Source organism: Mauremys reevesii, linkage group 1 (genome assembly GCF_016161935.1).
Source record: "Mauremys reevesii isolate NIE-2019 linkage group 1, ASM1616193v1, whole genome shotgun sequence".
Lineage (NCBI taxonomy): Eukaryota > Metazoa > Chordata > Testudines > Geoemydidae > Mauremys > Mauremys reevesii.
In genome coordinates this window covers 8968206-8982048 of record NC_052623.1, presented here as the reverse complement: position 1 = coordinate 8982048, position 13843 = coordinate 8968206, and the positions used below count along the sequence as shown (strand labels likewise).

The window sequence follows — 13843 nt, the reverse complement described above, 5'->3', positions numbered from 1 at the left end:
ACTTCTGATTCTCTAACAACACAGGCTTTTATTTCAAGAACTTTAGTCTATTTACCATGCTAGTTGCCTACAAGGAATGGCCCTGTTTACCATTTTAATACTTTTCTAATATGTCCTTAACGGTTGCTTTTAGTTCAATTGGCCTGCTGGTTGCTTAATCCTTGATGGTTCATCATGACAGAGGCATTTGGACACCATGGGCCATATTGTTCCTAGATATACAGATTAGACAGAACAAATCAGTGCCCCCATTGGAGTCCGTTAGTGGAATAATTTTGAAAGATCTTCATGATCCTTTTACGAATCTCTTTGGTTTTTATGCTGTATACAATGGGATTGAGCACTGGGGGAAAGAGGAGGTGGAGATAAGAGAGAAGAATTTGACTCTGAGGAAGAGCCTTTGTCTTGAACCTGTGAATCATAGACAAGCTGATCAGTGGGGTGTAGAAAAGCAAGGTGACACAGATGTGGGAGACACAAGTGTTCAGAGCCTTGAGACGCTCTTGCCAGGATGTGATACTCAGTACTGTCTGAAGGATCATGATGTAAGACAAGGCAATGAGCACTGAGTCTAATCCCAGAGACGAAAGGACAATAAACAGACCATAGAAGCTGCTGGGCGTAGTGTCTGCGCAGGCCATTTTCATCACATCTGGATGCAAACAATACGAATGAGAGAGAGGTTGGATCCTGCTGTAGGGCAACCTCTTGAGAAGAATGACAGATGGGATATGCAGACCAGCACCCCTGATTATTATCGCCAGCCCTATATTTCCTATCCTAGCACTGGTTAAAGTCAAAGCATATCTCAGCGGGTGGCGTATTGCAACAAAGCGGTCAAATGCCATGGCTAGTAGTACAGAAGATTCCATGAGTAGGAAAGTGTGAATAAAGAAAAGTTGGGTCAGACAGACATCAATGCCAATTTCTCTGGTGTTAAACAGGAAGACGCTGAGCATTGTTGGCAAGGTGGAAGCAGATAAGCCAAGGTCGGTGACAGACAACATAGACAGGAACAAGTACATGGGCTGATGGAGATTCTGCTGTGTCTTGATCACAAACAGAATCAGACCATTTCCTAAAATTGCAATGAGGTACAGGGAACAGAAAGGGATGGAGATCCAGGGGCCATCAGCTTCCAGCCCTGGGATGCCTGCCAGGAGGAATGTTGCAGGGCTCATGTTGGTTTCGTTGCAGGTTGGCATGATGCACTGGGGAGGTTCTGGTCAGTTTATTAAGCCACATCCACTACAATTAAAAGCAATATTATTAAAAATCCGTGACACCATGACAGAAAATATGTCCCATCCTGCCCTGCTCTTCAGACAGGTTGGAGTTAGTACCTTGATTGAAAACCCTCATGGAACTCACCGATCCCCAGATCAATTATAAAATTCCATTACTAATAGTATCCTGTGCTTGCATAGAGCTTTGCATTCATACATCTCAAAGTGCTTTACAAAAAAGCACAGGTATCAGTGGGTCTGATTCAAAGCCCTTTGACACTCATAGGAAGGAGGATGTAGATCCTCATTTAACTGAGGGGGAAACTAAAGCACAGAACAGGTAAGGAACTTGTGCAAGGCCACGCAGGAGATCAGTGACAGAACTCAGGTCTCCCGGCTCTCAGCTGAGTGCCCCTTCACTAGACTTGACCACACCCTCTCCCCTAGATTGAGCTTGGCATATGAAGACTTGCATGAACTCATTTTTAAAGGGAACACCAGAAAAGCAGAGTGGACTTGAACCCAAACCTTGGATCAGAACACCCGTGCATTCCAGAACAAGGTTTCAGTCTGGATCCAGATCTCAACTGTTTAGCTTGGGTCCACCATAAAAAAATTAAATGGTTTACCTACTTGAGAGGAGAAAAAATATGTGTCTTGTGACTGGCCCATGGGCTGAGAAGTGTTCGTACAAACTACTCAATGATGACTGACAATGAGTGTCCAAAGACACACAAGGAGGCTGTGGCAGAACAGGGAACAAAATCCAGCTTTGCTGTGTTTTAGCTATAAACGCCAGTCTGCCCCCGCTGTTGTGCATAATGTTATTATTGGAGGGGAGGGGAGGGGACTAAAAGAAAAGGAGTCTCTGAAGACTGTGATAGCTGTGTATGATCTTCATTCTAGATGCAACAGAGGCACATGACTTATGAGGAGAGGCTGAGAGAACTGGGGTTATTTAGTCTGCAGAAGAGAAGAGTGAGGGGGGATTTGATAGCAGCCTTCAACTACCTGAAGGGGGGTTCCAAAGAGGATGGAGCTCAGCTGTTCTCTGTGGTGGCAGATGACAGAACAAGGAGCAATGGTCTCAAGTTGCAGTGGGAGAGTCTAGGTTGGATTATAGGAAATACTATTTCACTAGGAGGGTGGTGAAGCGCTGGAATGGGTTACCTAGGGAGGTGGTGGAATCTCCATCCTTAGAGGTTTTTAAGGCTCGGCTTGAAAAAGCCCAGGCTGGGATGATTTAGATAGTGTCGGTCCTGCTTTGAGCAGGGGATTGGACTAGATGACCTCCTGAGGTCTCTTTCAACCCTAATATTCTGTGATTCCATGGTTTGATCCCTCCTTTGCTCACACTGGATGAGATCCACCCCTGTGCAGAGAGCCAGCATTCCTCAAACTGTAATTTTACCATGTGCAAAGTTTACTGTGAAAAACCCTATCCTCAGGTGTGTGCATGACTCCTAGGGACAGCAGCTGGCTCAACTGGCCCTTACCCAGCAAAACCCTCACTGAAGTTAAGTTTTCTTGGAACAAAGACAAAGAGCTCAATTTTCCCACTTATGGTATCCAAGCAGACACTCCAGGGAGTGTTATATTCCAAGCAAGCCCCATGCCTCCAGAAGCTGCACAAAGTGCAAGTCACCCTTTCAGAGGTTACAGCTCACACTCCCATTAGCTAGAAACTACAGGCAGGTTGGTCAGGATTTGCCACACCAGGGTTAATTGCACCCCTTGCTGTTGAGTGTCTGGTGCTAGTGACTGTCAGTCAAGTTATAGGTCTAGCTAGACCTCAGTTTGGATGTGATATGGCCATTGCTAGGTTTCCTGTTATCATACACAGCCCCCGGCAAGTCAATGGCACTTACAAAAAAATGCCACCGGGAGTTAAAAACACAAGCTGGCTTCCACTGGGATTTGTGTTCTTCACTCATGGAAAATTCCACGCTACATGGGTAATTTTTGCACCACCGGGCCCTCAGATTGCAGGCACCACAAGGCAGGGACCTGTCTTCCTAGGGGGTTGGGTCCTACATAAAATAACTAATGATGCTGATAATAAAAATGTGCAATTCTCATTGTTTACAGATTTAAACATTTCAAGCAGTTGCGACTGTCTATTAATATAAGTGAAATCAATGCAATATGAACAGCGCACTTACCAAAGCCACTAAAATAGAAGCTGGAGAGGGTTCATCATCTACTCCTGAGGAAGCAGAGCTTGAATGCTCTGCTCAGAAACGTTCCCTCGTTCTGTCAGGCACACAGTGCGGAGACATTTATAGTGCAGTGGGTAAAAGCTCTTGAGGATGAGTTAATCAATTGGGAATCACCGTTGATCACATTGTTACAAGTGTTCGCTCGACCAGCACAAATGGAAAATACCTAAAAGGTAAATGATTTGAAGTATTTCTGCACCGACTCAGTTTACACTAGTGCAGCTTCCAGGAAGAAGGGGTAACCCAATTCACAAGGTGTTTCGCAATATTCAGCAATCATCCATCCTAGAGCTGGTGTAAATGTTGTAACTGCATGTGTCAGGGGACTGGCACTGACTTGCTTTCAGTCAGGACTTGACCATGAATTTTTTTTTCCTCAAAGAGAATTTAATTCTTGAGAAAGGTGCCAGACTAACAGACCTGGAGATGTCTGTGCTTTAACGAGCCAAAATTCCACACATACTATGGTGAATCACCACCACCAAGTCTGTACTGTATGGCACATGGGCGAGTGAATTTGTAATCTTTCCATTAACTGGATTTGAAACAATGTATTTTATTGTGCAACTTAAACAAAGCAGCCATATCTCCCCACAGTTCCAAGGAATCTCCAACCATCCTCCTAGGAACCCACCCAGTCTTGCACAGCAATCCATTCTCCTCCGTACTCCATCAAGCCCCTCTCTGACCATGAACTCATTATGCAGCCCCTTCTCCAGCCCAGTAGTCCTCTCTCCTCATCAATGCCATTCCCCTCCACAGGATCCCCTCCTCACTTTGTCATCCATGTCCCCACTCCAGGCCCCAAAGACTTCATCCTGCCCTCCCAGCCCTTCGGTTCTGCCCTGCAGCCCCACGTCTTCCTTTGTCTCTGTGTTGTCACCTTCCCACATGGTTCCATTCCAGTCGCCAGTTCTCCTACATCTGGCCTCTTCCACCTCCTCCCTGTCCTGACTCCAACTCCTCCTGCCACTGTATCTTTCCCCCAGATCACCATGACCAGCTCCCCATAAATTCTCATCAGCCCTGTCCCCCATATCACCTCCACTGAGGGCACAAGGGGGCCTTCCCCCCACCCTGTCCCTCGCACACCATCAGCCCCTCCATATCACCCAGCCTGAGAGGACAATGGGGCCTGCCATTTGTCCTGCCCCTCACAGGCCATCGGCCCCTCCATTTCACCCTGGTATAGATATTTGGGCTCAGGCTGCAGACTGATCTCTGGGACTCTGTAACCTCCCAGGGTCCTAGAGCCCAGGCTCCAGCCCAAGCCTGAACGTCTATACCACAATTGAATGGCTCCCTAGGCTAAGCCCTGCAAGCCAGAGTCAGCTGACATGGGCCAGCCGGGGGTATCTAACTGCAGTGTGGACAGACCATTAGCCCTGGTCTACACTACGAGTTTAGGTCGAATTCAGCAGCGATAGATCGATTTAACCCTGCACCCATCCACACGACAAAGCCATTTTTGTTGACTTAAAGGGCTCTTAAAATCGATTTCTGTACTCCTCCCTGACGAGGGGATTAACACTGAAATCGACTGTGCTGGGTCGAATTTGGTATAGTGTGGATGCAATTCGACGGTATTGGCCTCCGGTATTGACCGCTCTGGACAGCACTCTCAACTCAGATGCATTGGCCAGGTAGACAGGAAAAGCCCCGTGAACTTTTGAATTTCATTTCCTGTTTGGCTAATGTGGTGAGCTGATCAGCACAGGTGACCATGGAGTCCCAGAATCACAAAAGAGCTCCTGCATGGACCAAAGGGAAGGTATTGGATCTGATCGCTGTATGGGGATACGAATCCGTGCTATCCGAACTCCGTTCCAAAGGATGAAATGCCCGAATATTTGAAAAAATCTCCAAGGGCATGAAGGACAGAGGCTATAACAGGGACCTGCAGCAGTGCCATGTGAAACTTTAGGTACTGAGGCAAGTCTACCAAAAAACCAAAGAGGCAAATGGCCGCTCCAGGTCAGAGCCCCAGACATGCCGCTTCTATGATGAGCTGCATGCCATTCTAGGGGGTGCCCCCACCACTACCCCCACCCCTGTGCGTGGACTCTGTCAGAGGATTCTCACGCAACAGGGATGCAGATTTTGGGAATGAGAAAGTTGAGGAGGAGGAGGAGGTTGAATACAGCACACAGCAAGCAAGCAGAGAAACTGTTTTCCCCAACAGCCACGAACTTTTTATCACCCTGGAGCCAGTACCCTCCCAACCCACCCAAGGTGGGCTCCCGGCCCTTGAAGGCAGAGAAGGGACCTCTGGTGAGTGTACCTTTGTAAATATAATACATGGTTTAAAAGCAAGTGTGTCTAATGATTAATTTGCCCTGAAGACTTGGGATGCATTGGTGGCCAGTACAGCTACTTGAAAAGTCTGTTAACGTATATGGGGATGGAGCGGAAATCCTCCAGGGACATCTCAATGAAGCTCTCCTGGAGGTACTCCCAAAGCTTTTGCAAAAGGTTTCTGGGGAGGTCTGCCTTATTCTGTCCTTCATGGTAGGACACTTTACCACGCCAGGCCAGTAGCATGTAGTCTGGAATCATTGCAGCACAAAGCCTGGCAGCGTATGGTCCCGGTGTTTGCTGGCATTCGAGCAACATCCCTTCTTTATCTCTCTCTGTTATCCTCAGGAGAGTGATACCATTCATGTTTACCTGGTTGAAATAGGGGAATTTTATTAAGAGGACATTCAGAGATGGCCGTTCCTGCTGGGCTGCTTGACTGTGGCTGAACAGAAATCATCAGTTTGAGCATTGGCCTGCTAAACCCAGGGTGGTGAGTTCAATCCTTGAGGGAGCCACTTAGGGATCTGTGGCAAAAACTGGTCCTGCCTAGTGAAGGCAGGGGGCTGGACTTAATGACCTTTCAAGGTCCCTTCCAGTTCTAGGAGATTGGTATATCTCCAATTATTCCCTATTTATTACTCGGTGCGGGGAGGGGTGAAGCGATCATCCCAGAGAATTGGGTCTGGGTGTGTGTGACACAGAGACAGTATGTGTGCTGGCTGCTGGGGGAAACAGGTGCTGGACCCCCATTGCTCCCCTCCTGCAGCAGGGTTTGGGAGCCCCATTTTGTGACAGTTACTTTTAGTAAAAGTCAGGGATAGGAAACGGGCTTCCATAATTTTTTTGTTGTAACCCATGATCCGTCCGTGACTTTTACTAACAATAACCATGACAAAATGTTCACCTTCATTATAATTAGTGATCTCAGCTGTGAGCGGTCCGAGAGGACTACACAGGGAAACAGGCAAGCTCAGGCAGCCGACCCAGTGGTGAGAAGCAAGAGGAACTCCTTCACTCTGGGCAGGGCTGGGCGAAGGCAGGCTGGAGTGAACCACAAGGAGCAGGTCAGGTTAGTGTACCCAGAAACAGTGCCTATCAGAAGCAGGGGGATCCATGAGAGAAGCTGCCCAAGTTGCCAGGAGGGAAGGCAGTGGGGAAACTGCTGGAAAGAAGCGACATAGAAAAATTTGGAAGGTGCTTGGAGTAGGGGCAAAGAATAAAGACGTTTCTTATAGGAACTGTATAGGAAGTGATGTGTAGGGAAGTGCAGCCAGAAATGAGGGGTTCACTGTGCGGGTGGGTGCTCCAGGCTGGGGCAGGGGGTTGGGGTGTGGGGGGGGGGTGAGGGCTCTGACTGCGGGTGCAGACTCTGGGGTGAGGCTGGGGGTGAGGAGTTTGGGGTATAGGAGGGTGCTCTGGGCTGGGACCAAGGAGTTCGGAGAGCAGGAGGGTGGTCAGGGTTGTGGCAGGGGGTTGTGGCATGCGGGGTGAGGGCTTCGGTTGGGGGTGCGGGCTCTGGGGTGGGGATGGGATTTGGGATGTAGGAACATACTCCAGGCTAGGACTGAGGGGTTCAGGGGTGAGGGGTGCAGGCTCTGGGAGGTGCTTACCTCAGGTGGCTACAGGAAGCAGCAGCATGTCCCTCTGCTGGCTCCTACACGGAGGTGCAACCAGGCAGCTGTGTGTGCTGCCCCATCCGCAGACACCGCCTCCGCAGCTCCCATTGGCCGCAGTTTGCTTGGGGTGGGGGGTAACATGTGGAGCCTCCTGGCTGCTCTTACGCATAGGAGCCGGAGGAGGAACATGCCACTGTTTTCGGGATCTGTGTAGCGTGGAGGGAGCCTACCAGCATTTCTGCATGGTGCCGCCAACCGGAGAGTCAATGACCCGGTCGCCGGTGCTGACTGGAGCCACCAGGATCCCTTTTCAACCAATTGGACACCTGGTCACCATATTCTCCAAACTTAGTGGTTTGGGGCACTGGAAGCGATTGGGGAGACTCATGGGGCAGGAGGCCCAGTGTCATCAGACAGCCTGTTGCAGGACTAGCCTATTGCAGGAGCTGCTTGAGAAACGTGAGCAAGGCAGAGGCCAGGCGTCCTACTCTCCCTGAGGCACACAGTGGCTATCATGGGAAGTGCATGGACAAACGCTGCAGGCTACTCCATCCTGGTGGCCATGGTCCCACTTCGTAGCCCTTGGTGACGCAGTTTGTGCCTGTGTTGTCTGACTGACAATGGAACGCTGTGTGCGGATTGCTCTCTCTCAGACACAGACCCCTGAAGTCTTTAAATGTGAAGACTGTTAGTAGCAACATTTCCAGTCCTTGTCACACATGTTCAATGGCTTCACATCTTCAGAGGCTTTTTATATCAAGCTGGGCAGTATCAATATGGGAATCTCTGCAGCCAGAAACTTCTCCTCAGGGGATCCTCTGGGCCATTTAAAATCCCATAAAGGTGGGCAGGGCACTCTGGGTGGTAATGGCCTAGGACTGTGAATCTACTTTTTGGGACAAAAAAGGGGGAAATGGGAACAGGCATGTAAGCTCGGGAGCAGGATAGAAACACTCCTGGATCATGCCAGTTGCACCAAAAAAGGAGTCCAAGGAGTCAGTGAGGCTGCCCAGAGGAAGGCTGCCCAGGTGTATAAGACAGCTAAGGAACGGAAACAGACCATCTATTATAAGGGGAGATTTTGGCAAAGCAGTAAACTGCCTGAAACCACTATTGCTTATTACTAAAAGCAGCCAAGTCAGCAGGCCATAAATTAGCCATACATCAGCAAAGACCAGTGCAATCATTTATTTTGTTGGTGCAGACTGTTCACAAGAGAATTTGTGTTGTTACATATACACCTAACACGAAGAATGTTTTCTAAAAGTTCCTATTGAATCTTCTAATGCAGTTTTGGCTTTATCAAGCTCATCTGAGAAAACAGTTTCAATTGCAGCATTGCTAAAAGGTAAGGACAGCAACAAAAGAGCAAACGAGCCAAGTTCACTAAAGTCTTTGTCCCCAGCGGCATCCATGTGTTTTATAACTTCAACCCGAAACTGCTCAACTTGGTTGTTCTGAGTATGCGGCCAGTGAACCATAGGCAAAACTCTCCACCGCTGCTCCAACTGTCCAAGGTGTTCACAAACCAATGGCAAAAATGACATATTAGCCAATCTAGATCATGCTGGACTGAGTGTAGTAGAAGGACTTAGTAGTGCAAGTGATCAACCACTTCTATATTTGGTGATAATCCCTGTTTCACCTGTTTCACAAACTCCAACATGAAATTTTGTCACCTACTCTTGACATCTTTGACAATGGGAATGGTTAGTGTGTGTTTTTAAAGGTCTAGCTGAAAGCAACTCCAAAACTGACTGTGCAAAGCAGTAAGTAATGTGACTCAAAGGCAATATCATAGTTTAAGACAGCTGTTCAGGTCTCAAAAACACACTGTTTCACAACTCTCACCAACGAGCTCTAGTAGAATGTTCTCAATTCCTGCAGAAACTTTCCTGTATTAGCACTTTCCAACTGAAATATTTGTTTTAATCTCCAGGCTTACTGAAGAATTGGAAGTAGAAAAATCAGGTAAATTTTGTATACCAGATCACTGTATATATAATTTAAAAATTCAGCACTGTAGTTTGTTGCTTTGTCTTTGGCTATCTAAAGTGTAGCTTCATTTTGTCAAACTGATCAAGAACCCTCTTCAGACAGGGACTAATGGAAACCCACCTTCTGTCAGAAAACAGTAGTATCTTCTGGTAGTCTGGAAGTCAAGGAAAGGCTGAGAGACAAGGTGTGTGGGGTTGGGGTTTGATGGGTGACACTGAAAGAGGTCAGGGGGTGGTCAGAGAGAGGGAACTCAGCAACTGAGAGAGCTGTGCTTGGTCATGATGTGATAAGACATTAGATTTGAGGAACTTCTCAGACTGTGAATGTCCGAAATGCTGAGCTCAGTCTAACTAGGACAGAGCACTCTTGATTAATGAGGAGATGTCCTTTCCCCCTCTTGTCACACAGGGTTTAACGTCAGTGGCCCATGGACAATCACCTTCTGCAGGTGTATTTGCCTACTTTGTCATGAAGCTCTTTGGTTTTTACCCCATAAATGATAGGGTTGAGCATGGGGGGACAAGGAAGTAGAGGCTGGCCAAGATGATCTGAACGTGGGGAGCGATGCCCTGACCAAACCTCTGAGTCAGGTAGGAGAAGAGGCAGGGAGTATAAGACATCAGCATCACACAGATGTGAGATGTGCAGGTGCTGAGGGCTTTCTGGTGGACTTCCTTGGAGGAAATTCTGAGGAGGTCCCTGATGATCAGACCATAGGACAGGGCAATGAACATCAGGTCTAAGACAATGACAACAAATGCTGTCACCAAGCCATACATCCTTGTGACTGTGGTGTCCCCACATGACATCTTTGCCACAGCTATGTGCTCACAATACATGTGAGGGATAATGTGGTTGGCACAGAACGGAAGCCTACTCAGGAGCAGGGGCATAGGCAGAATGAGGAGAACAGCTCTTATCAAACTCAAGAGCCCTAGCTTAGCTATTCTTGTGTTAGTGAGGATGGTAGCGTATCTCAGAGGGTTACATATGGCAACATAGCGATCAAAGGTCATTGTCACGAGGACGGCTGACTGTACTACAATAACTGTATGAAGGAAGAACATCTGGGTGAAGCAGCCACCCACAGTAATTCCTTTCAAATTGAACCAAAATATACACAGTGCCTTCGGTATGACAGAGGTAGACATGCTGATGTCAGTGAGTGCCAGCATGCAGACCAGCAGGTACATCGGCTTGTGCAGGGTCTGCTCTTTGCCTACAACAAACAGAACCATGAAATTTCCTAACAGGCCAATAATGTAGAACATAGAGAAAGGGATGGAAATCCAGACATGGGCAGCTTCCAAGCCAGGGATGCCCATGAGGATGAATGTTGAAGGGTCAGAGGGGGTGAGGTTGAAAGCTGCCATGAGATGGTCGATGCGTCAATCAGGCTCAGGAATGCTCAAGGTGCCTGTGAAGAGAGAGAAGCACAGCGAGGAGGTTACACACTTTATAACAAATAGTACGGTAAATATTTTATAGTTATTACCAATTTAGAAAAGGAGGAGAGGGTGAGCAATGAGGTGTCAACATTTACAGATGGCACCAGATTATTTAGGTGATAGTCAAGTCCAGAGAAGTCTTCAGAGGGAGCTAACTAAGCCAGGTGAATGGTGGCATAATGACAGATGAATCTGGATGTCAATAACTGCAACATGTATGCCATTGGATGGAAAAAGTCTGTAAACACCTTAGGAGGTTCTAATTGAACTGAATGAATTCAGGATAGGACATGGAACACAGCTTTGTGAGCTCCTACTCACAGTGCAATCATGGACAGAAATTTGGATCCATGAGGAGTGGAATGGGGAACCATACAGAACATACAATGCCAGGAGATCAGTCTGTCAATGTTTCACCCTCCTCTGGACTTCTCTCTGTAGTACTCGGCACCCTTCTCACACAGGTTATTGAAGAACTAGAGGTGTTCAGAAAAGGGAAACAAGAATAATTAAGGGTCCAGGAAAACTCTCATACGAAGAGAGGTTGAAAAGATTGGGATTGTTACTTTACAAAGGAGATGAATAAGAGGGGATATGAGAAAAGTCTATAAATTACTGACTGGTAGAGAGCAGATCAAGAATGTGTTCTCTCTGTCTCATAACACAAGATCAAAAGGACATTCAATTAAACTGAAATGTGGAAAATTCAAAACCGATGAAAAAAGAATGCTTTCTTCACTCAGTGCCTAATTAGATTGAGGAACTCATTGCCACAAGACATAGATGAGGCCATGAGCTAATCAAGGATCAGGAAGGGTTTGGACATTTACACGTATAGTGAGATTATCCAGTTACAATAGTTACAGCTAAATAAATATTTCGGAAAGCCGAGACGCCCATGTGTTTCGGGGCACAAGCCAATCTCTAGCTGTCAGGCATTAGGGTGACACCCTCATGATAGTCAGGTCATCCCCCCATCTACCCACTGCTGGATTTCTCACACCTTCCTCCACAGCTCTTGGAGTGTCACTGTCAGAGAAAGGACACTGGATTAGATGGACCATTGATCTGATCCACAGTGCAGTTCCTATGTTGGAAAGGAGCCAAGTTTCCCCCATGGAAACAGTCATTATCACGCTGGGTTATGACTGTGCTCAAGAAAATGGACATCCCTCGATCTGCTGGAAATGCCCCTACTTATACAACCCAAAATGCCATCAGCCTTCTTGGCAACAAGGGCACACTGTTGACTCATATTCAGCTTTTCATCCACCGTAACCCCTAGGTCCTAGGAAAATGGGAGGGATCAGCAAGGAAACCTACCTTATTGAGGTCAGAGGGTGCAGGGAAGCTGTGAGAAAGGCAAAGCGACGAGTGGAGATGGACCTAGCGAAGGGGATTAAAACCAATAGCAAACGGTTTTTTAGCCATATAAATAGGAAGAAAACCAAGAAAGAAGAAGTGGGACCGCTTAAAACTTTAAAAGGAGTGGAGATTAGGGATAATCTTGGAATGGCACAATATCTGAACGAATACTTTGCCTCGGTCTTTAATGAGGCTAATGAAGGGCTAAGGAATAGTGATAGAGGGACCGATGGGAATGAAGATATGGGGGTAGACATTACGGTATCTGAGGTAGAAGCCAAACTTGAACAGCTTAACGGAAGTAAATCGGGGGGGCCGGATAATCTTCATCCTAGAATATTAAGGAATTGGCGAGGATATTGCTAGCCCGTTAGCGATAATCTTTAATAAATCCCTAAATTCGGGATTGTACCGACTGACTGGAGATTAGCTAATGTAGTTCCTATATTCAAGAAGGGAAAAAAAGTGACCCGGGAACTATAGGCCTGTTAGTCTAACATCTGTAGTATGCAAAGTCATGGAAAAATCTTAAAGAGAGAGTGGTTCCGGAGCATGAGGCCGATGGCAACTGGGATAGATTACAGCATGGATTTACGAAGGTAGATCGTGCCAAACCAACCTGATCTCCTTCTTTGAGAAAGTAACAGATTTTTAGACAAGGGAAATGCGGTGGATCTAATATATCTGGATTTCAGTAAGGCGTTTGATACGGTACCGCATGAAGAATTACTGGTTAAATTGGAAAGATGGGGATCGAAATGAAAATCCAGAGGTGGATAAGGAGCTGGTTAAGGGGAGACTGCAGAGGGTAGTATTGAAGGGGGAACTGTCCGGTTGGAGGGGGGTTACCAGTGGAGTTCCTCAAGGCTCGGTTTTGGGTCCGATTTTATTCAATCTATTTATTGCTGACCTGGGAACCAAGAGTAGGAGTGGGCTGATAAAGTTTGCGGATGACACCAAGTTGGGGGGTATTGCCAATTCGGAAGAGGATCGGGATATTCTCCAGGGAGATTTAGATGACCTTGTAAACTGGAGTATTAGTAACAGGATGAAATTCAATAGTGAGAAGTGTAAGGTTATGCATTTAGGGATGACTAACAAGAACTTTAGTTATAAGCTGGGGACGCACCAGTTGGAAGTAACGGAGGAGGAGAAGGACCTAGGAGTCCTGGTTGATCGTAGGATGACTATGAGTAGGCAATGTGATGTGGCCGTTAAAAAAGCTAATGCGGTCTTGGGTTGCATTAGGCGAGGTATTTCTAGTAGGGATAAGGAGGTGCTAGTCCCGTTATATAAGGCATTGGTGAGACCTCATTTGGAGTATTGTGTGCAGTTTTGGTCTCCCATGTTTAAGAAGGATGAATTCAAGCTAGAACAGGTACAAAGAAGGGCCACTAGAATGATCCGAGGAATGGAAGGCCTTTCGTATGAAAGGAGACTTGAGGAGCTCGGTTTGTTTTCCTTAACCAAAAGAAGGATAAGAGGAGATATGATTACACTCTTTAAATATATCAGAGGGATAAATACCAGGGAAGGAGAGGAATTATTTCAGCTCAGTGCTAATGTGGACACGAGGACAAATGGATATAAATTGTCAGTCAGGAAATTCAGGCTTGAAATTAGACGAAGGTTTCTAACCATCAGGGGAGTGCAATACTGGAACAGCCTACCGA

At 46.9% G+C, this 13843-nt stretch overlaps 2 protein-coding genes across 2 annotated transcripts; both read right to left on the bottom strand.

The window, feature by feature from the left end:
• Positions 1-239: 239 nt before the first annotated feature.
• LOC120399138 (olfactory receptor 51G2-like) lies at positions 240-1205 on the bottom strand. Its single transcript, XM_039527139.1, has one exon. It carries the CDS (start codon positions 1203-1205, stop codon positions 240-242), a length of 966 nt encoding a protein of 321 aa, XP_039383073.1.
• An 8637-nt stretch (positions 1206-9842) lies between these two features.
• On the bottom strand, positions 9843-10730 carry LOC120395581 (putative olfactory receptor 52P1). Its single transcript, XM_039520075.1, has one exon. The coding sequence runs from the start codon at positions 10728-10730 to the stop codon at positions 9843-9845; it is 888 nt and encodes a 295-aa protein (XP_039376009.1).
• Positions 10731-13843: the final 3113 nt, after the last annotated feature.